Raw genomic sequence first — 24,117 nt, 5'->3', positions numbered from 1 at the left:
TAGAGTTGGTTTAAAAAGACTCGGTGCTAATTGAAGGCAAGTCACACTAGCAGTGCATGCTCTTGTTGGTCTGTCTTGATTGTCATAATGTGTCAAATTTGATTGTCAAATTATTTTTATTATTCATATTTTTGTCATGCATGAATAAGAGCTTTTTTCTTTCTTTCTTTCTTTTGGGCTTGATCTGTTTTAGAGAAGCAGCACAGCTCCCCAGTCCCCTCCAGGAGTCCTTTTTTGGCCATGAAGCCCAAAGCATCCACAGTGCCTCCCGCTGTGGCTCCCAGTCCTGGGGAGACACTGGCGTTCAGGATACCTAAAGATTACCCTCACTCCCGCTTCAGCAAGGCTCCACTTGCTGTGTACCCGCCCAAGGGGGCGCGGAACAAGACCTGGTGCGTGCACAATACGATAACATTGTTACTAAGTCCGATGAAATCCCACATTTTATTCATTAATTGCAAAAAAAAGTTGTCTGCAACTCTCTTCCCACTATTCTCCAGCGTGTCGCTGCCAGTCGTAAGCCTGGAGAAGATGCCGTGCCTAAGCCGAGGCGACTCAGCGACACACGTGCGCCTCACATCTTCCTCTTCCTCCCCTTCCTCGCATAAGCCTTCATCCCTCACTACCCAGGCCTCCCAGCGATCGAGTGAAAAGCTCACAAATGGTCGTGGCAGCAGCGGACCATCCACGCCGCGATCCATCACGCCTCCATCTTCTCTAGATAAGCGGCCCAGTCCAGCTCGCTCCCCGCTGGACAGAAGGGCGGCGTCAACGCCGTCTCCCTCCCCGCTGGATCGGAAATCCTCCCTGTCACCCTCACCTTCTCACCGAGCTGTTGCTCTCCCAGCTTTGCCATCAGTGTCACCGTTGGAGAAGAAGCAACAGAATGGAACTAAGACTCCCTCCAGGAGTCACAAAAGACTTTCAGGTTAGCACTTTCTTTCTTTTTTTTTCATTTTTTTAGGAAGGGGGGGGGGGGGAATCCAGCAGAAGTCTTACTGCATGTGTGTTTCACTGTGACATATTGAGTCATTTTCCTTCCTGCCTTTTTTATGGTTGATTTAGGATTTCAGTCCATCAGCCTGCAGCTCAAGAAACTGATTCTTGACGCTTTAGACGATTGACATTCCTGTGCTGCAAGAGTTACATAATTCAGCCTTTGCCCATTTAATTCCTACTGAGCTTTACATTAGAATTCCTACATTACCGCACACTTGCACCCAGATAAGCTCGTGCACTTTTTCCTCAGTATTCTTTTGACAGCTTCCAGCCTGAGTGTTTAGCGGCACACTGGTCAGCAGCGTGTGAAACTGTGAGCTTCGGAATTGGTCAGACACCTCCCTACATTTAATGGATTTCTCTCTCCTTTATTTTTTCCTTTCTTGTTATTCACTGCTTGCCTGCCGATCTCAGCTTTCTTACTAATTCTCACTCCCGAACTTTTTTACTTTCATATTCACATTTATGCGCAAGTTAACTGACTGGATCATTCTGTATAAGAAGGGGTGAAAACACATGTGGCTGTAAAGTTAAAGATTTCCTATTGATATTTCAGGGTTTGGGTTTTTTTTTTTTTGTGTCGCATCTCTCTATGCTGCTTTTCCTTCTCTTCCTCTTTTCCTGTCACTAGTCTTTCTCTCAGTTTGCACCGAGTGCCTCTATGCTCTGAGCCTCTGATTTACACCCTCTAATTCACGAGCTCTTACTGCCAAAAAGCTGCTTGTCTTCTTGAGAGATTTTCCCCACCTCCTGTGCGTCTACATTTTTTTTTTTCCATCCTCTCACTCTACACCGCCTGCCTCTCAACCTCCTTGTTTCCTCCTCTCTCTCTTTCACAAGCTCATGCTCTATCCTAATTTTTATTTCGCAGGCTCCCGGCTGCATCTTTTTCTCTCTGCACGTCACTCGTCTTGTTTCTTGCTCTTCTTGACCTTCTGCTTTTGGTGTTGTTTGGTTTGTCTTGCTCAGGTTCTGTTCACAGCGATCATCTTCCTTTCTCTGTCTCGCTTTCTCTCTCTCTCACTTCTTTTTATCAAGTTTGTAAGAACTGAGGGAGCGTGCATGTGAGTTTGTTTATGTCTGAGTGTGTGTTTGTTGCTCTGGATATATCCACTGGAGCTGCTGTCTCATACTGCAAACACAGAACGATTACAGGGATTATAGGAAAGGCCAGCACAAGATTACAGCCCTGTGATAGTAACACTGTTCAAGATAACCTGCTGACTGGAGGCTGCTGTTTATTTGCAAGTCTGTGTGGAGGAAGAAAGGTCTGTCTGTCTGCAAATGTAGGCCGAGTAGAGAACTAACTGCTTTTTCTGTCTTTTTTTTCTTTCTAAATGTCAAACCCAACTTAAATAGTTAGGTTTGACATTTCAAGTTGACAAATAATAGAACACTAATTGAAAGGCTGATTTAAATTTATTAATTCCAAAAATAAAATTCTGTTTTGCAATTCAAGACTCACGCGCTCATCAATTAAGCATATCTGTGTAATTGATGCCATTAACAAGTAAAATCATTTGTCGGGTACTTTTTTGTGTGTGTGTGTGTGTTGTGTCTCTAATGTTGTCATCCCAGGCACACTGCTTTTTGTTTTTGAAGGGCTGCCAATCAGAGAAAGTTGACTTCAAAGGTGAGGAGCCAAATCAGCTATTTTGGCTGTAATAATAAGAATGAAACCAGAGAGAAAATTAGTATAATTAACTTTTTGGACATCAAGTGGGTAAACAACAAAGACAGAGACTGTTAAAAATGTTAAAACTCAAGCCAGAAGAAACTGCTGTTATGATAAGGAGCTGAGTCCTCATCATAACTGGCAGCCCCTCACAAACTACATATATGTATTTCATCCACTCTTACTAGAGTCATTTCATCATATACATTTTAATATTATTCCTACAACATACATCAGAGAAGAAATTGGCCTTAAATTTTAGGGGTGGAGATCATTAACAAGTGCAAATTTTCCCCTCTGGATACAGTTCGTTAAGGCTGGAGAGCGTGTGCTCGGCTGTCAGTCACTAGTGACTCTTGTAAGGCTGACAGCATGTCGTGTCAAGAATAATTTGTCACAGTATGAAGAGTCTTCCTTTTGTTTGGTTTTTTTTGTTTGATTCTGGAAGGACTGCTAATAATGTCACATAGACTGGTGCTATTAGAGGAGCCTCAGACCACAACTGAATGATCAAATGAACATGAATCAACATGTGAACAGACAAATGTGAGCGAGGACGCGAGTGAACTGCTGTCTCAGAAGAGGAAAATTGATTTGCTCGTGGTGTTGCAGCGCTCCCACTCCCATCAAATGTGATTTGATACTCGAAGGAAGGAAGGAAGAAATTACCAGATGACTCTAGTGTGTGTTTCTGTGTTGTGTTTGTTTTTGCAGGGAGAGTGTTTGATCCCAACAAGCACTGCGGAGTGCAGGACCCCGAGACCAAACGACCCTGCACACGGTCTCTCACCTGCAAGGTAATGCAAATAAAGGCACAAGTGCAGGGTTACCCACACTCTCAACCTCTGCGTGCTTTCTGTGGAGATAATAGTAACGTCTGACCCTCCTGCTCTTTGTCTGACCACAATTTCTGAGAGTAATAGCGTTAAAGGGCACATTAATGTCGCTACTGAAAGACGCCGACCACAGCTATGATCATATCTAGCTCTCTGGCTGCCTCTCTTGTGTGTACACCCGTTCTCAGTTAATGCTGGGGTAGCATTGCTCAGGCATTACAGGGCCTACACTTCCCCTGATGAGGTAATTATAGATGTTGGATGAGGCTAAAACATCTTAAGAAGTAATACTCTATTTTACTGCCCTATAATTACCTCTGCTGAGCTTTACTAATCACTGCAAACTGGTTAAGTAATTAAAGATGTATCAGGCTAATTTGTTGCCATTTTTTTCATGTGGGAGTGGTTTGTCAAAGTAATCTTGTTCAGATCTACTATGTCCAGCATCGCTAGACACATAGCATTTTGTCTTGATAAGCTAGAGGGCAGATTGCCAAACTATCCACAAAACAAACCAAAAAAACACCAAACATATTTACAACATGTAAAATTTAATATCGATGGTTTTGTGCTGTTTGTGAAGCATCCGAGGCTGTAAAAATTTGTGAATGTGTCCAGTATGGGCTGATGAGTCACTGGAGCTCATTTCAGATCAATGATGGCTATCTTGTCAGCGTTACAAAAAATAATGTTAAAATGGATTTTAATGTTGTCACACTCAGGCAATTGGCAAATAAACTCTCACACAATGTGAGAATGTAATCAAACTGTTGATCAGAGGGACATTGGCTTTTAACCAGGCAGCTCAGTGTCAGCTATCTGGAGGCAGGAATGTCACATGTCTAATCTGGAATAATCTAATCAGGAATAAATAGGCATGTTTATGGACATTTTCTGATGTTAGAGTCCTGATTTCAGGTCAGGATGAAGCTTTGGGTGACAAGGAAGAGGATGAGGTGGAGATGGGGGAGGAAAGTGCAGTGGTCATGGTGGATCTTTAAATTAAAATTAACTTATATTTGACACTTGTCAGTGTTCAGATTTCCCCTTTCTTTCTGAATTCAGCATTACTTCAAACTTCAGAAAACCCTAATATATCACCATAATTTCGACTAGCACGCCAAACACTGGCATCTTGTTCAGTTTTTAAAAGTTTTATTTTCTTTCAAATGTGTATTCAATAGTCAGGATAGTTAGAAATGTGATACATAAACCTTTGGGACCTTGTGGTTAAAGATGCACAGACCTTGGCTGCTCCCTTTGAATAAGTGCAGGAAGTATTTTTCTTTCCAAACGCAGGCCTGGCAGTCTAAAGCAACCTCTCTGCCTTGTTTGGTAAATATCTATTGGAAAACCAAATGTTTGATGGCTGGTTACCTTCCAAAGTACCTGGAACGGTATATAGGCACAGGTAATATTTACCCGTGTTTGTGTGGTGTGACGTAGACACATACAGTGTGAGGTTATGGAAACTATCATGAAACCAAAGAGTCGTGTCTTGAGCCTCTCTCAATGCAGCATTCAATCCCAGTGAAGTGTGTTTGTGGTACAGTCTGTTCTTCACAGATCAATATTTTCATTTACAAAGTCTCTCTGGAAATAACCCAGTATTTCTAAACGGTCAGAGGAATAAAAGAATAAAATAATTGTTTTGTTTTGGTTTTTTTTTTCATTTGCTGCAGACTCACTCTTTAACCCACCGGCGGGCTGTCCCTGGCCGAAGGAAACATTTTGACATCCTCCTGGCTGAACACAAGGGGCGGGCGAAGGAGAAGGATGGAGTGAAAGAAAAGGATAAGGACAAGGACGGAGCGCAGGGAGGGAAGGAAGGCTCCAGCCAGAGTATTATATCTAAAGAGAGCTCGTCTCCCAGCAAGTCTCACTGCCCCAATGGACGACCTCTCTCCACATTGAAGCTGCGGCTGGCAAATGCACACATACCAAGGTACAAAGGATGTGAAAAGTATTAAATATGCAAATAATAAAAGCTTTAGGACTCTAATCAGCTTTAAAAATGAGGAGTGTGTTTCAGGAGCATTGTATATTATAATGCCTACTTTATATAGTTTTCTATGTACTTCTGCCATTTTTATGTTGTTAAACTTTGGCTACTGAAGTTAAACTGCTCTTTTAGAGAAAGGGAATGCTTTCTAAACAGAAATAATGGCTTATTTATTTTAGTCTTAAGTATGTTTACTTGTCATTTTGAGAAGATTGTGTTCACTTGCATACTTGAGCATTTTTTCTTCAGACAGATGCACCCTTTTCCACCAGGGGATGCTATAGACACAGTTTGCTAGAAGTGAGCAAGCAGAAAAATCACCCTATGTCAAATTGTTGTGAAAAACGTATATCCTGTTTCTATTTAGAGCACAAAACCCTTCTTTAAAAATGAACTTATTTGGAGTTTGCTTCCTTTTTCCTTCTTTCTTTGTTTACACTCTTCGTCTTCTGCATTCACATTTAAATTTCCCTTTCACGACTCCTGTTCTGTCTCTTTTCTTTAATTTTTGTTTTTCTGTCCCATATGTTTCCAGTTCTTTAATCCTTAACCCACTTTGTCTCATTACTTTATTCACCCCTTTGTCCCAGGGTTCCAGGAGGCTCCTCCACTTCCACCTCAGGTCCTCTGCTCACGGTAGCATCTCCTGTCCAGGCCCCTAACCCAGAACCAGCTCCCCACAGCTGGGTGACCGCTGCTGGAGAAAGCAGTCGACTTTCCAGCGACGAGGGCGATGCAGATCCAGAGGATGCTGACAGACCTGCTGTTCACTACTCCAGTCATCACCCGCAGCCTTTAGGGGTAAAATAGAAGGACCCAGTAATGCTGCACTATCATGCATTTTCTTATTCCATAACCTCAGGGCGTTCAGTAACCAATTCACAAAAGTTTTAGTCATCCTATCTCCTATTTTATCCCTGCAGGGTCTGCTTTTATATGTCATTTAGCGGAAATATTTTTGTTCCAGTTCAGCCTCAGGTGTAGCTTAATAGTATGTGTTAAAGGAAAAGTTTGCTATTTTGGAAAAGAGATTGTGATCTATGTTAAATGGTTGATCTCACACTCTTACCCAGTTTGTATTATCCTTAAAGCTAGAGCAATCAGCCAGCGTGAAGCAGGGGTCTCAAACTCACGGCCCACGTCACCACTATGTGGGTCCCATATATTGACGTGAAGAAATATAATGTTATTTGGCCCTTGAAGTTTAGGGAATTTGTTTGTTGTTGAGTGCAGTGTTGAAATAGGTTCTTTTAAAAGCAAAAAGTTATTTAATATGAAGGCAATATGAGCAGACAGTACAAACATGATGAGCGAATGGCTGTGTTAGTTCAGGGAGAGAGTTATTTGTAAAGAAAACAATTTTGAGTTTTTTCTTGTTATACAATATTTGAAATTAAAAAAAAAACAAAACACTACATTTTTGGAAATATTTGTGGGTGTTTTCTCCAATTAGGTGACAGTGCCAGCAGTAGCCCGCAACTCATTTAAGTTTGAGACCCCTGGCATAAAGATTAGAAATAAGACCTTTAAATAAAGTGTGTTGCCATTTTTTTGCACCACCGTTTTTGTACAGGCGCACATGCAGGTTGTGTATAGGCTCATTGGTAGGGAGTATTAATTTGCTGAAGTTATGCTGACATTGGAAGTTTGCCAGGCATGTGCTTTTGTTCCTTTTAAAATGGCGAGTACTAAGTGCCCATAATATTATTAAAATATATGGAAAGCTGATGCAGACATGTTTTTTTTACTCCTAAAGTCTGCATTTTACTAAATTTAAAGAAATGCTTGATTATTATAGTTCTTCAAGTCAGAGCTCTCACTTCATAGTCAGTTTTGACCTGAGCGGTTAGATTAATGGGAGGTTCTAAAAGTTACCATTATCCATAAAAATTGTACACTGTACTGTATATTTCCTGTTAAAAGTTCCAGTTATATTTTTTATTTTCTCAAATTCTAAAAATATTTTAACATTGTTTTTCTCTTAGGCATCTGTTCTTCTTCATCTATGGCATTTTTTACATATGGACTGTTGTCTAGTTCACTTTGAGACATTACCCAACCTACGTAGACATGAAAACACAAATATCTGATGTAATTTTATCTAAAATTACATTATTTTAACACCTTTTTTAGTCTTTATGATACCTGATGGCCAGAATTCACGCCCTTCGCCCTGCCTCGAATGCGTTGTATCCAGTTAGCACCTTCGCCTAAACCAAAAGAATTATTTCCTGGATTGAGAACAAATCTGAACCAGACTGCCTCCTGCTCTGAGCTCAGTATCAGAAAGGACAACTTGGTGCAGTGTCCCAACCTAATTCCCCTGATGTTGTCCAGAGCTGATGTGTGATAACAGCTTATCTCTTTGGTTCCATCATTTGATGCCTCTTTTACTGCTTTTTACTCCTCCACTCTTCTTCTTTTCAGAATCGTTCGCCTTGCCTCCTTTATGATTCTTTCATAACATTCTCACCTGAGCTGTCTTCTTTCTCCCTCTTACAGTTTTGCGTATTCAGCAGCAGGCTGATGGGAAGAGGCCACTATGTGTTTGACAGGCGATGGGACAGGATGAGGCTGGCACTCCAAAACATGGTGGAGAAACACCTCAACGCCCAGATGTGGAGGCGAGTGTATTCTTTGATTATTCTACTACCATATTTTGCTTAAAGGTTAATAGGTATGGGTGAGAAATGGTAAAGATGAGCAAAATGTAATGTTTTAATGGAAAGATGTGAGAGGAAGGGATGAACTCATCAGCTGTGGAAAACAGATTCAAATTCTGTTTCATTTTTTAGACGGGAAGGTTTTTTTGTTTTGTTTTTTAAACAATAGAAGGTGAAAAAAAATCACACATGAAGCCTGTAAGTTTTTAATCAAAGATCAAAACTAGCAACAATAGAGGGGAAAAAAAGAACAGGTTTGCATGCAGTTAATGATTGCACAATCACAATAGATAAATAATTTCTGAGTTTTAATCGTGGGAAGTAAAGTAAAAATAGCCGAGGAGGCTGATGAAATGAGGGGAAGACACTAAAATGAGCTTAGAAAACCATTGTTCAGTAAAATACTGCATATTGATTGTTACTTAAGGTCTCCTACAAGCTATTCTGGCAGTAAAACAACTTTATTGGTACATTTCTCTTTTGTAAGATTCTCTTCTTCATGTTTCAGGAAGGTGCCTCTGGCTGCTGAGAGCCTCCTCTCCCCATCTGGTACATCCTCCATACCTTCACATCAAGCCCCTTCTCCCACCTCTTGTCTGCTCAACTCCCTCCCCAACTCCCTCTCGTACACCGCCACGTTTCCTCAGTCTGCATCCACAGCTGGGGTGTTTAACATCCGAGACTCCCTGCAACCCCACACCCAAGTCTTCGCGCAGGGCAAAGCCCGTAACGGCACGCATAAAGCAAGTCGTCCATCCAAAGACGTGGAGGAACCCGTAGCGGGAACTAAGAAGAGAAAAAAAACGTCCTACTCTTCCTCCTCATTTTCCTCTTCTTCCTTGTTTCCCACTGTGGATAATTACAAAAGGAACGACAGGAGCTTTCATTCACAGTTACAAAGCTCGGGAGGGACAGCTGCCTCCCCAGCCAAGAAAAAGGGACTTGGTCATGGGGATAGCGAACTTTGGGGAAGCTCAGAGGGCTGGCTATCTAAAGCTGATGGCCCTCAAAGCCACATATCACAAAACAGGTGAGTCCCCAGTAAAATGTAAAAAAAAAAAAAAAAAAAGTTTCATTAAGAGGCCACAATTTTGAAAACTTGTAAAAACTGTACTTTGATATTTAACTTTAGAAGTAAATGTTTTATTTCCCAAAAATATTTGATTATACCTACATGTTATGCCATTAAATTCTCTTTTAGAGGATAACAAGTCATGATTGTAGTCAGAGGGAATGCAGACTTAGTTCAACATATTGTATATTCATATAACATGTAATATACTTATTGTGTATGTAGACACAACATACTGTTTTCCTTCTTTTGCTTCTCTCCAGTCGTGAACTTGGCAGCACCAGTATACCCTACTCACCTAACAGGGAACCAACCTCAGCTGCCCACCAACCAATGGCTCCTCCCACAGGACCCTTAGCTTATGGGGGAGGAGCAGAAGGGAGGAAGAGGCGAAGTCCCAGCTCCTACAGAGGAAAGGGCAACAAGCTGAGCAGACTGGGTGGGTTAGATAGCCTCTTTGGGAATGGAAGCGATAGCGGGGGGATACTAGCTTCAGGGCCTGAATCCCCAAGACAGGTAAGCAGTCATCTACTACCTGGAATATATTTTAGTGTGCTGAGTTTTGAATTCTCAAGGAAGTCTGATAGTCAGCTAAGAGCTGGTGTGTAGGAGACCTTCAGCATTTATTACAAGAAGCTCCAGTCATTGACCCATGGTCAACAGCAAAGACATACTTCACCATTCAGTGGTGAATAGATGAGCAGGTGAAGTTTGCGCAGTTGTTATGTGACCACTTAAAATCAGGTGGTCCTTGAAATAGTGAGAGATATAAGTTACAGTGATGACAGCTGAGCAAATTCAGTTCCATCTTGTTTTTGAATGACAGTAGATGCAGTTTTGTGCAAAAGCACAAAAGAAGTGTCAGGCCTAAAAACTCTCTACAACATCTGAGCAGTGTCTGAAAGTCATGTCCTTAAGAAACAGGAAAAACAAAAACCCAGCAAAGGCCTGACACAGGACCTGAGAGATGCATTTGGCTCTTCAGTTGATCCACCTCTTGTTCACTGAAGCCTCATCTGAAATGGTCTCACTGGAAGGGCTGCCTTGTTAGAATTATACAACTTGTTTTTTTGTCTTATATACAGCATTACATATTCAAGTGTTTTGCAAATATTTCAATTCATTGCTGTACCTCTTTCCCATTTTCCTAAAATAAAATAATAAGAATAAAGGTAAAAAAGGTATGAGGGGTGGTTCAATACTCTGTATGCGTGGTCAAAATTTTGTTTATTCTAATTATTTTCAGAAATTGGGAGACCCACCAGTTTAGGTGATGTTCTCCGTAAATCTGAGTGTCACGCCTATGTTTGTCACTCTTTGATGCATTAGACTTGGATTTTGGTTCATTGTCCTGAGGGGATGATCCTAGACTTTTCCTCTACCACTGTCACCGCCTCTACTAAAACATAAACTGTTGCAGATTTTGATTAATGAACAAAAGTTGCAAGCTAATAAGTGATTTTTAAATATATGCTTATTATTAAATGGATATCATCATTAGCTCTCAAGAATGAATGACTGTGTTGTGCAAATAAATTAATAAATTACAAATTAAACTTCCATCTGCTGTGAAACTGCTGCTTTACAGGCAAGAAATTAAAATCACTTGACAAGTGTGCGTTTTTCTCCACAGGCCAAGTTGCATCACTGACAGAAACCTGTTTAATGGACAGAATGTTGGGCAGCTGTTCAGGCCACCACCGTTTGTGACCTTTGACCTCACCGCTCTTCCAGCACCAATCAGACTGCTTCATCATGTCACATCTGTTTTATCCAAAAACAGTTCAGTTCACCTGCTGTGACAGCGGGACTCTGAAGTCTTTGCCCACAGTTGGCTGGCAGTGGCTTCCACCACTTATCCCTCAGTACGGATCATTTTGATGGAAAGCTGCTCCGCGCCGTTGTGGTCTTTACAGAACAGGATTTCAAAAACCTTTTATCCTCCTGATAAGGGAATTTTAAGGCACTGTTAATGACACCACCACTGTTGACTTTTGCAGGGGGATAACCAGAGTTTATTTTCAGAAATCTGAGTGGAAAGATAACTGTGATTTCTTTGGGGGAGTTTGATGTTTAAAGGACCTACTGACACGACTACTGTAGGACTCAGACTTCAGCTATGCCACCTCAGTGGCTCCACCCCTTTTTTTGTGTTTCTCTATTTTTTATTTGTATTTTTTTTCTTTTCCTTTTGCTTTAAAAAGAGATGAGCTGGGTTTTATCCAGCATTTACCTCTTCTTTAACCTCTTTCTTTCTGTACCAAACAACTTTGTCCATTTCTCTATTTACTGTCCCCCTGCCCCCCAATGCTCCCTGCTCATCCCAGCATGCCTGTGTTCAAAGTGCACTTACTGCCCTCAGTTCACCTTCCTTCCTTGTTCGCTGATTCCAGAGCCATCTCCAGCAGTGCCACACAAGAACCTGTTCAGACAAGGGAAGAAGAAGACATCTGTGTTACCAACAACGCTACATCAATGCATTGTATTTCAATATAGGAAGAAGTCAGATTTAACTTAAGAATGTTTTTGTATTTTTTTCCCCTTCGTCCTGGTTTAAACATTGCAAGAAACTCCTGGACTTGCATCCAAAAATGGAATTATTGTTATTAATATTAAGGTGTTGGATGGCGCTTTTTTTGTATAATAATTTATCATTCTTTTGTTTTTGTTTTTGACCTTTGAGGGTTTGAGGTTTTTTTTCAGCAAAAAAAAAAGATTTCTATGTCATTTTGAAGAAATGTTGAAAGTATTATTATAGTTCATATTATTAAAAATGTGTACATATCTGTTCTTATTTTTGTATTTATTCATAATTGTCCCCTTTTCCCAATTATGAGGTAGGAGAGAGGGTATTTTTTAGCTTTCCTGTCTCTTTGTCTCTGTTTATTAACGATAATGAGCTCGGCCTGGTTTCTCAAAACATTCAATAATTAGATCGTTAGTTAATAATCACACAAACCAATTTGAGCCATGGCTGCTGTCTATGTTTACTGTCATCAATAGGAAACAACACATCCTTTTTCTGTTCTTTTTAAATTTCTAATATTAGTTTTAAATAATTATTGTAGTCTGACAGAAATCTTGATCTCTGAAACTTTAGAACCATATCCCACATGTTGTTTCTCATACTACAAATTATGTGTATACACTTTAGATGCAGTACTGTGCAAGCATTTAAGGCTCTAAAAGGAAAGTGAAGTAGTCTGGTTCTACTGTGTTCTCGTTTAGATCCTCCTTTGTCCTGTCAGGAGATAATAAGCCCAGAGGTCACAATTATTTCATAATTATTTCTTACTATTGCAAGACAAAAGGCTGGTTAGGTTTTGTTTTGTGAAACCAGGCCCTTATTTGTATTTTCATATAAAGGGGCACCATTTTCCCAATTTCCTGTGGGTTCACCCTTTTTCATACTTCTTCCAGTGTTCAAAACTATAGCTATATTTTTAAACTATCTTTATCTTCCAAGGCCGGTCGGCCTCATCTCAGTGCGATTACGCTTGGTTTGTTGTGTTATGTCGAGTCAGAACTGGGTCAAAATGTATCCGCTTGCTTCACAGCTGCCCAGCTCAAGCTAGGTACCGTTTCTTCTCCGGTAGCTCTGTAGTCATTCCTTTTGAGCCCTGGGTGTCTTTTATTAGATGCAGCATCAGGTGTAAAAAAGCAGTGCTGATTTAAAAAGACAACACTTACATTTGAAGGGAAACTATATGCTTTTGTTTTCTATAGCACTGTGTGCCACAGGTTAAAGGTTTCAAGTGTTACAAAGTTTAACTGAGGATGTCAAAAAAGTCGAGCAGAAAATGTGAAGAGATTTTTCTTATTTCAAAGGGGATCTCCTGTGCTTGCTTCCATTAATAATTCAAAATAATTCAGATTTTCCTCATACTGACTTTTAGCTCCTCCCTTTGAGCCAGTTTTCATTTGATTGGTGGCCCTTCCCAACTGCATAAGTAGAAAAAAAACTGTCTAAAATGGATTATATCAGTCTAAGGCTCAAACTTTTGGCTTACAAAGATTACTTGTTAATACTAGACTTTGACAGCTAATGGAGAAAGGCATAACGGGTCCCTTTTGAAGTGCAGCAGATGTCGTAATGGGTCAAAAAACAAACGGCATAAACCTTTAAAATGTCAGAGAAGTACCCCCCTCTTTCATTCATTGCTGCTGACGATAGAGCTAACGTAACTGAAAGCATTTAAATTTGCTGTTTAGCAGTGTGACTCTCAGAAATGCACTCGCCTGGTACTTGCCAACTGCTTCAGTGGAAACTAACTCTTTTTGGACTCATTGGTTGTTTTGTTTAAGCACTAATGATGATTGAATTGTACATAATCATTTGTATTTGTGTTACGTTTTTCCAAGTACTCAAAGTGCTTCCCATGACTGTCCATCAGCGCGTGAGATTGTCTACCAGTTTAGATCAGTTTAATAGAACCTGCATGGTAGGCTTTGTTTCGCTGTAGATACACATGGTTTAACTGGGTACTGGCTGTGTACAGTTAAATGGCTAACATCCCTTTTATGACAAGATAAACAAATCTTTTAATTTTTCTTCAGTTTTCTTTGCTGTGCTCACACGTTTAAATCAACAGACGTTTAATAACAGATCAACGCATACATTGCTAAAGCGATGGTCGATACTTCTTTTTTTGGTGTCATTTACTGGTTACAGATCTTGGTATCATTGGATAGATTTCGGTTTTCTCACGCAGTACCTTCTCACATGTATCTACTGATCAAAGATCAAGTGTTTGTTGGGGAAAAGAAGCCAACCTGAGTTACTGGTTGAAGAAATAGAAATGGGAAGTTACGGTCTGTTGCAGCTAAAATGAAGACAAGGCTCATGGTTGCTGATTTCAGAGCAGTTGTATATTGTCTTTGCTGTTAAAGTTTGTTTTGTTTTTTTAAACCCTCCCTGTTTCTTTTCTTTCTTTCTTTTTTCCTGTTTTGCACTTTGTCATTTTGCCCAGATCTTTAATTACTTTCTATTTATATAAATATTTTAGATATTAAAAAAAATCTTTATATTTGTGATAGTGTTTCTGGCAACTCCATTAAAAGAAGATGAAGAGGATATTGTTGGTCAGTTGGCCCCCTAAACCAGCGCACTGTTGTTATTATCCGATCCAAACTGTGGTGAATGTTGAATGTCTGAAAAATGCCTTGTTAAGATTTTGGGGGTTTTATTCAGTCTTACTGCAGTTGTTTTAGAAAATGGATTTTCCACCAATACAACTTAACACATGCCACATGCTGTAAAAAAATGGAAAAAAAAAAAAGGTCCTGTATCCAAGCTTTTATTAAATGATTGAAAGTGGATTTGTGTTGTTTGTAAATCAAATTTGCAGCTTTTGAATTGTAAAGAAAGTCTCACAGCTCTTTATTACAGCTTTGTTTTTTACCTTCTGAAAGTATCTCTCCTTATCGTTGATGTCTGACATATTTTTGAATTGCTGGAGGCGAGCAAATGCCTCTTATGTGGTTACCGGCATTTCACAAGGAAGCTTTTTATATTTTGTAAAGTGCAACATTTTGGTACATTTTAATGCTTTTATCTTACCAGGTCAATCTGTAACTGTACAGCATAACTGTTTTCTTTCTGTCTTGCAATGTTTAACTTTTTAAATATGTAGCAGCAGTAATGGTAATTATAGGAATCAGCTTACCACTTTAGTCCATCTGAACAGTTTTACGTACAAAGATCTATCCCACTGAATGGGGTGATCTCCCGATCTTGTTGTCTGTGTGTTGTCTTTTCATGAAATTTCATGACAAATTATCAGATAAGTTGCCTTTACTGTTATTTACTGTTCTATGACTTTCCAATTAGCCTAGGCTTTTTGTTTAGGCAAGTATAAGAACCAGCTCCAAAAAAGTTGACTAACTAAAAGAGAATTAATGCAAGTGATTGCCTTACTGTTTTCACAAGTTAAATAATTTATTACATGCTGTGAAGTTGTGAAAAACAAACTAGACCCCCTTTCTGGTTTCACATATCAGGATATCTTTTACATTAACAGATTCTAAAATGGTTTAAATACAACCACAGTTGATATCTTTCACCCTTCACGGTTATTTTACATTAACTGAGAGCTTGAACTTTCAGCCTTTCTGTTGTAGGTTTTCTGCTGTGCTTGGATTCATTGTCATGTAGCATGATGATGTTTCACCCAAGCTTTAGCTATAAGACAAATGACCTCTCATTTCACTTTAGAATAATTTGGTGCACAGAGTTGTTCATGGTTGGCTCAATGACTGCAAAAAATCCCAGTCATGTGGCCCGAATCATCTCCCTTACACCACCATGCTTCACAGTCAGTATGAGGTGTTCGTGCTGTTACGCTTTGTTTTTCTACAAATGTTGTGTTATTCATTATGGCCAAACATCTGCACTTTGATCTTGTCTGTCCAACCGACATTGTTCCAGAAGTCTAGTCTTTCAGAAGTCATACTGCCGTGTTCTTTTTAGAGAGAAGAGGCTTTCTCCTGGCAGCACTTCCAAACAAGCCAAACCTGTACAGCCTTTTTCTAATTGTACTGGCATTAACTTTAACCTTTAACATGGTCTCAGGTGAAGCTCTTGAGTTTTGTGCCCTGACCTTGGGGGGAATTTGTTTGGATGTCTACTCCTGGGAAGGTTGGCAACTGTCTTGAATGTCTTGCATTTGTGAATAATCTTTCTCACTGTAGAATGATGGACCTCAAATATTTGGAAATGTTCTTCCAACTCTTTCCAGACTGATGGGTAGCAACAATTGATTTTCTTTGCATTGTGTTAACATACACCTGAGTGATTCAGGTTCATTTGATTACAGCACCTGGTTGTTTCTTACCTTCTTCACTCCTTCACTGAAAGGAGTGAAGGTGTACTTAGTTCTTCAACCACTATTTCCTAATTTATGAAATATATAGACAGTGTAATATGTCATGTTTTCTACATCCTCTGAAGTTGTATTTACCTAATTTTGAGACCTGATAAGGACCTGATTATTTTTATTATGCCCTGATAGGTCATACTTCTCATATGACTGTATTTACTATTTGACTGTAATTTATCAGCTTAGGAAATCAACTTAAATGTTAGTTATTTTATTAAGTGTCTTGTTTAATTTGCGATACACTGCCACAAAAGCAGTAAATGATGTAACTATACCTTCTCAAGTACTGCGATTAATGAAGTTGCAGCCATTACTTATGAGCATGGCCTTGCATTATGTTAAAAGATGACTCATTCGTGATAAACATCAGAAAGACTGCTTGAAACTCATTTTAGCGATCTTCCGTCTTTACAGAGCAAAGCAGCACTCTGCATACGCCTGAGCGTGGTAGTCAGTAACCCAGGTAGCCCATGGCTAATGGTGTTATAGCTATAGCTTCTAATTTAAAGGTTCCTAAAGCATAACCTATGAAACTAAACTGTCAACACAGAACAACACAGAATGATGCTAGCATAATTAAAAACTAACTTTAACAATTTTCTACAGCAAACCTGAACCATCACCAACACCTCACTCTGCTCACTACAGGCCAAGCACTATTGGATAAGTGCAGACTAACATCAAAGAAATAAGCGGCCTGAAAATGTATGTTTAAATAGAGCTTATTTAACCTATAACATATTTCAAGTTTATCAAAAGCAATCAGTTCCATAAAGTAAGTATAAGATTGGAAAAGAAAACCACACACATGTGTAGCGCTGTGCCTACAACACAAAAAGCCTCACAAAGGTACTACTGTGGTTTCCAACATTTTTTACCCTATCACCTGTTATTACACAAGTCCAGTTGAATTGCCTGACCATCCAACCTCTATCAAAGCTTTCCATTTCTACAAAGGACTGTAACAGCAGCCACATTAACAGTTCTGTGTATTTTAATTAGATCCTCTTGGACTAACAGAAAAGGGCTCTTCAGAACAAACACGATGTCGACTGTGACTCAGAAGCTTCTTCTCCAGACCACCGGGGTTTACTTTCCAGGTCAAGGCCTAACCCTAAGGATTGATGACACAAAACGCTACAGAACAGTCACCTCTGCTGGCAAGCGAATGGAATCCACAGACTAATTTTGTGGACAGCACAACTAAAGCATAACAAAAGATCACGCCATGCTTGTTGCGAGGGAAAAGCAAATTCTTTATTTGAACATTTATCAACATCTTGGAGTCTTGTGTTAAATCCCACAGGGCCTCTCAGTGACTGACCTTTGATCTCAAAAAGCATGATCAGCTGATGTTTTGTTCAGATCAGATAGAAGCCCATGACGGAACACTAAGTCAGATTGTTCTGCTGTGTCATTTCAGTGCCCTTCTCTCCATAGCACTGATTCTGTTATTATTGTTTACAGTCAGAACAGGCAACCGAGACTCCATATCTGCTCCAGACTGTCATTCAGTATCCTTACTCAGCCAGAGAAAGGACATTACAGGCAGTAATTAGCCATTTTCCCCTCCTCTGAGCAGTCTCTGTCCTCTGTTCTTTATGGACAGGAGTCCAAAAATGTTACGATACTTACACACTGACTGCCTTATTCACATTCTAGCAGCAAATATCACATGTTCCTCATTTACGGGCTTTGGCGAGTGGGGTGAATTTAGAGATTCACTTATTATGTCAGTGATAATGTGGTGTCCAGTTAATATTTCTACAGTTTTACTAGTTTTTTAGATCAAAGAAAGAGTGGAAAACATTAAAACAGAGGTTATTTCTTTTTTTTTACACATTAAATGTTACTCACGTGAAATATATCTGGAAGCACTGTGATCAGTTATTGCACATTAAACTATAAATGCTTAGTAATTTAATTTATATCAACTTCTTTGATGCGAGTAATGACCCTTCTTGAGTCCTTGCACATGCTTGTAAAGAACAGCTGATATTTTTTCCCCCAAGACTGAGTCCGATGTGACTGTATAACCACAAAGTTTGATGATTGGAAACTGAACAAACGAACAAATCCCCACAGAAAAGCGGGGGTTTTGAAGTTCCCCGATTTAATTTTAAGAATTTATGTAGCTTTTATGTAAACTTATGGGAAGATGTTAAAATAGCCTACCATAGCGAAGTGAAGAAGAGTATGTCAACAATTGATCCCATGGCTAGATGACCACGATACCTTAATGAGACTGTACAAAAAAGAATGGTGTGTCCAAGGGGGTGAACTAAGTTTAGGCTAACACAATTGATCACATATCAAACAAGGCTGGTGCTTCAGAAATGACCTTTACAAAGACGAGCGTTTTATTAGCTCATAAATTCAGTTTTTATTTCATAAATCGGTGACCATCTTTTTCTTTCTTTGAGAAGTTCTATAGTAGCACTTTAAAACCTATATTACATTCTAAAAATACGATTTTTATAAACACTGGCAAAGCTAATTAGAAATGTAGTCCACTTACCCTGAATGAAGTTCAAGTTCAAATGAAGCAACAAACAAATCAAACAATCAACCAGTGATGTGTCTACACATAATATATAATTTAGAAAAGAACCAGCTTTAAATTGTATTTTAGGGCATTATGTTGCTAGCAATTTGGCATTGATAACAAAACCCATTTTTGTTTGTTTGTTTGTTTGTTTGTTTGTCTTGTGCAGCAACAACAAGGTGATAATCAAAGAGCCATTAGCCCAAAACTTGGCATATCTCGGTGTGGTGTGCAGTGCTTACTTAAAAAAATGTGAGGAAACTGTGTAGAGGATAAGTGTCCTTAGAAAACAGGAAGGAATCCAGCAACCCCTGACAAAGGAAGTGAGCGATGCATTTGGCCCTTCAGTTATTGATGCCCCGTCAGAAATTTTCTTAGTGGAACCGTGGCCAACAAGGAGCTATTCTGAAGGAAGTCAAACAAAGAAAAGGGCTGAGGTATGTCAAATTACGCAAGAAATTTTGGCTTATGGAGTAATGCATCCAAATTTAAAATCCGTGGTTCCAGTTGTCTTTAATAAGTATGCAAGAAGTGAGAAGTACAACGGTGGGTGGCTACAGCCATCTTTAAAACACGATGGAGGCTCTGTCATGGTTTGGGGCTGCATTTCAGCCATTGTTGTTGGAGATCTTGTTAAAACTGATAGAATCATGAATGAAGAAAAGTACCATCAGACTTTTATCCATCGTGCAATACTATCTGGAAAGCACCTGATTGGCAACAGCTTTATTTTTCAGCATGACATGATCCTGCCAATGCAGTAAAAGCATACCTGCATAGAAAAACACAAAATAAAGCACTATCAGTCATGAGTTGGCCTCCCCGGGGCGCGTACCTCAACAGTTTTGATGCAGTGTGGGATCGTGTGAACAGAGAACATACTGAAAGGAAGCCAACATCAAAAGAGAAGCTTTGTCCTTCAAGAAGCCTCGAGAACTATTCCTGAAGACTACTTGAAGAAATTACAGGAAAGCTTTTCTAACAGTGTGTTGAAGAATAGAGATGGCTGTATGAAATGCTGACTTTTGAGTTCTTTAGAATTTTGCAATCTTTGTTTTTTCTTATATACTGTATTTCTAAGCATTTTTGCACATCGCAAAAAAAAAAAAAAAAAGAAGCCGCACATATGTCATGTTTTCTCAACAAAGTATAAAGAACTGAGGGGTGGCTCAAGACTTTTGCACATTATTGTATATTGAGTCAAACAGGAATGCTGCAAACTTCATTTGGTCTTTCTCATGGTAATTTTTTTTTGTTGCTTTGAAAAAAAGTAAATAAAAGGAAAAAAAAACTGACTTGGCAGGGAGAGGTGGGAAAACTTAAATTACACATAAAAGTGAAAGAAATCTCATAGCACTGCAATGTTATGGTCGGTTGATGTCCTGATACGTATCCCACGCATCTTAGGTGTGTCATTATCAAAGTGTCCCCACAGAAATAAGCTGCTGCATTATTTTTTTTAACGCTCACCATTCTTGCCTGTCCATTTAACACATTTCCTAACATCAATCTTATTTTAAAAGGAAAGATTTAAACAAGAATCAAGAAATGAAAATAGACAAAGTACAATGCACTAGGGATTAAATTGTGATAGAGCACCATAAGGATGAAACCTGCTGTGTTAAGCCAGAATTATACATTACTGAGGCATTGGCAAGTACAGATGGTTCTCCTTCCGTCTATTCTCTCTGGACAAATCACTTCATCTAGTTAGATTTATATGAGCATGACATCCAGTAGGCATTTATACCTGCTGCTTTCCTCAGTGCTTTCTCCATTAATGAACCAAAATGACACACGGCGAAATACATTCCCGGCAACATTGACACCTTGTGGTCAGTTAGCTCAAACACGACCCTGAATCTCATCATCAGCCACATAATAGATCAAAAGCACTCAGGCAGAAATGTGATTCAAAACAAATGATGTTAGCCTCAAAAGAAGAAACCTGCCCTCATTTAGTCTCCTTAAACTCAGATGCTACTGCTGGTATGAGCAATTACTGCACAGGTGGTCTTCTGAATTCATAATTGCAGCAGCATGTGCACGACTTGAAGGCGCGTGAGATCCTGACACTTCTTAGGAGGCAGAACGGTCACATTAGGAAAGCAATGTACGCGTTACAAAACGCTTCATTTTCATTCCTTTGCAAGAGATGAACATAAATCTGATTATGAGGAATGTTTGGAGACTATTAACAGTTACAATATTTGCTCACATTGAATGCCCCGTTAGAGAAAAACAAAAAGATCTTACCAGTGTCATCTGTTTGTCTTGGAGTCCCTCTGGAAACGAGTCCCACCCTAATCTCACCAGTCCCCCCCCCCCCCCCCCTCCAAAAAAAAGGCCCACTGCTATAATTATAAACAAGCCATTTAAATTACCAACATAAACGAATTATTTGTTGTGCACAAAAAGTGTCCAAACATGTCACTAGGTGGTGTGATGAATGCAGCCTGCATGTAATTGAGAAGATAAAAGCTCTCAGCTCTATTCGACCACGGCCATGAATGCCGAGGAGTCCCCCCTCCCGCCTTTGCAAACAGCATTCTTATGATAATGGAATAATGCTGGTGCTTTAGTTAATTGTGTATAGGCGATAGTGGTGGGCACCTTTTGTTGTGGGCTCTCACGAGCTTAAAGGAAAGAGCTGGCGGGGATTATAACTCTTATGGAACTTCTTTAATTCCGCCCCCCTCTCCTTAAAACCATACTTTATTCCCACTTTGCATTCAATGTGTTGAGTGTTTTTCTTTATTTGATGTGGTCTAAGAGTTTGTCGGGTCGATTCAAGATAAGATTTCACATATGTGATGCTTATGATTTTTGCCAGTTAAATAACAGAACCCTTTATAACAGGTGTAACATAACAGTTTGTTCACAGTGCGCCCAAATCAAAGTTCTGCCCTGTTCAGGGAAAATTAGCACATTTACTTTGTTTAAGTGAGACACCTTTCTTAAGCATATCAATAGCAACACAACATGCTGACTCAAGTTCCAACTGTGAGGGGGTAAAGCTCCATTTTCACGGAAATCCCTGTATTTGTATTTAAATGGTGCATTTCAAGGCATTTAGCTTTAGTTATCAGGAAGGCTGGTTTTACCAGATCCTGACAGACTGTAACAGCCTCAACAACAGCTGATGGCACATTATGATAACACTGCATCACATCATACTATAAGAATGTAACTAAGATATCATAGTAGGCAAGGTATAAAGAGTAGTATAAGATTTGGAAAGGCCAGAAAAAAACTTTCTATTTATTGCAAACAATCATTTTTTCGCTATATAAACCTGCACTTTAAAAAGAACTCCTATTACTACCACAAAATAACCAGTATTATTAGAATACTGCTACTAGTTGGGTAACATTTTACTAATTATTTGAGCAGCAGAGCATGACTTCCCATCTTCCACATTACTTATGTATCACATAGAGCTTTTATATTCTACATTTCTTTAGCTAAATACACTGACCTGCACTGATCATACCCTCTCTTACTTACATTACTTTTATCCGCCGTCACAGTCAAATTTCTATGTTTTCTTTAGTTAGTACAGCTAATCAACAAAAACATATACATATATGCCCATTTCATGTGCACTGTAAAAATGGCTGCAATTACTACTACACAATAACTAGTTCTATTGGGCAAGGGGAACATTTTAAAATTTGCCCTTATCTAATTATTCAAGCAGCAGGTGCATAGCCCGTGTTCAACATGAGTAATGCATCACATGACGCTTGCATATGCTATAATTTTTGAGATATATATATGTGTGTGTGTGTGTGTGTGTGTGTGGCTAGATAGATATGTGCCACTATCATATTCAGACATATTATGCATACAGTTATTGTTTTAGCCAGCTGGCAGCAATTAGCTTAACTACTTTACCTTTTTCTACCCTTTTTCTATTTTAATTCGCACTTGTTATTAGTGGGTGCATGAGCTCGGTAGAAAAATAGTCTGTCTGTTGAATTCATTTAGATAACCTGAAGTGATAAAATGTAGTAAAAATACTTCCTTTATGTGACATGACTCAAATGTAAGGGGGGGTTTATTAGTAAGACCCCATGCCTGCACCAACAGGTTTGTTTTCAACTGAACTTGTCTGGAAACAAGGTAGGCGTGCAGTTACAAACTTTATTTCTCTGTTTTGCAAAAAACCATTGTAGTTTAACATATATATGTGCGAACTTAAAGCAAAAAAAGCTAACATAGCTGTATTACCTTAGAAGCTGTTGCTGGCCTTTTGCAGTTAAGCTAACTAGCTTAAGGATGCTAGGCGGGTTAAATGGCATTCACACCATTGAAAATAGTTCCAGTCATGTATTTATATGCATCTAAAATATCACAAAACAGTTGGTTGTTTTCATTATTTGTTACAAACAAGTGAAGGAAGTTGTAATGAAGGTAGGACAGGTAAGGCTAAGTGCTTATTTGGCATAAGTTGGGAAAGCTAGTGTTTAGCAGACTAGCTAGCCAGTGACATGCCATTAGATATGTTTTAGTTAAAAAATGTGATTATTCAACACCAACTATCCAAACAGCTGAAAACATAAGCGATGTTATTGATGAGAAATGTATGATCACATTAGTGTTATTACTAATAAACTTAGTCAACAGCTGAAAAAGCTACTCATGCTTTTTTTAAATGTAGTTTGAAGTCAGTATTTATAAACCAATGCCATTTGGAAATTTAAAAATAAAGTAGAAAACAACATGAAGTTGTAAGAAACCAATTTGTCATCTGGTATATTTAAGGAGATCAGTGGGAGTTGTCCTTGGAAATACATTTTTAAAAGGAGAACCTTTTACTTGTTCTCATGTATCACATATAACTTGTCATATAGTTACACAAATCTTTAAATTTACTTGAATTCATTTAAAGAAGAAAAATAAACTCGTCAATTTCCTTTGGAGGAAAACTTTAAGCGCACAACTGTGTTTTATGCACTTCTAAATCATATTCTGTATAAAATTGTGATTAAAAACAATAAATATTCATTTAGTAAATCAAACCGTATCACCACAAATGCGAATAACTCGTTCACGTTTGTCAGTAATTTTGGTTATTTTGGTTAATTAGTTGGTATTTTATTAAATTGGCAGTGTAAATTATTTTATCTGCCAATTTAACTTCTGGGTGGGTACAAACACCCTGGTGTGCTTCGGAGTTTGCGTCGTGGACTCTTCTGGAGAGGTCTGTGTCCTCGAAAAGGTTGCGCGTTTTGGGGGATAAATCAACGCTATAACCGAGACACTGGATAAAAAGCTGGTCAATTTGTCAACTTTTTGTAATTAAAAAAGACCAAATCATCTCCCTTTTCCGTACTGTCCCTCTAAAGTGCCGATATTTTTAGCTAAAATTGGACGTAGAGGGTGCACCTTTGCGCAGAGACTGGTTTAACGCTGAGAGGCTCCTCTGGGTGCACAAAGACAGC

General features: G+C 39.0%; 1 protein-coding gene across 2 annotated transcripts in view; it reads left to right on the top strand.

The window, feature by feature from the left end:
• Positions 1–11,870, top strand: part of atxn7l1 (ataxin 7-like 1) — a 30,874-nt gene extending 19,004 nt beyond the window's left edge. For both annotated transcript variants that reach the window (XM_085376178.1, XM_085376175.1), the window contains 9 exons: positions 194–392; positions 501–928; positions 3,389–3,471; positions 5,193–5,455; positions 6,103–6,313; positions 8,015–8,136; positions 8,684–9,205; positions 9,511–9,763; positions 10,881–11,870. In XM_085376178.1, the coding sequence (XP_085232304.1) occupies positions 194–392; positions 501–928; positions 3,389–3,471; positions 5,193–5,455; positions 6,103–6,313; positions 8,015–8,136; positions 8,684–9,205; positions 9,511–9,763; positions 10,881–10,898 (2,099 nt within the window). In that variant the 3' untranslated portion in view covers positions 10,899–11,870. The remainder of the gene's footprint in view (positions 1–193; positions 393–500; positions 929–3,388; positions 3,472–5,192; positions 5,456–6,102; positions 6,314–8,014; positions 8,137–8,683; positions 9,206–9,510; positions 9,764–10,880) is intronic.
• The last annotated feature ends 12,247 nt before the right edge of the window (positions 11,871–24,117 follow it).

The sequence above is a fragment of the Diplotaxodon limnothrissa genome, linkage group LG17, assembly GCF_057381915.1.
Source record: "Diplotaxodon limnothrissa isolate DT_005_m linkage group LG17, D_limnothrissa_male_GT1.1, whole genome shotgun sequence".
Taxonomy (NCBI): domain Eukaryota; kingdom Metazoa; phylum Chordata; class Actinopteri; order Cichliformes; family Cichlidae; genus Diplotaxodon; species Diplotaxodon limnothrissa.
The sequence above is the reverse complement of the archived record's forward strand: the minus strand, read 5'-3'. Positions and strand labels throughout refer to the sequence as shown.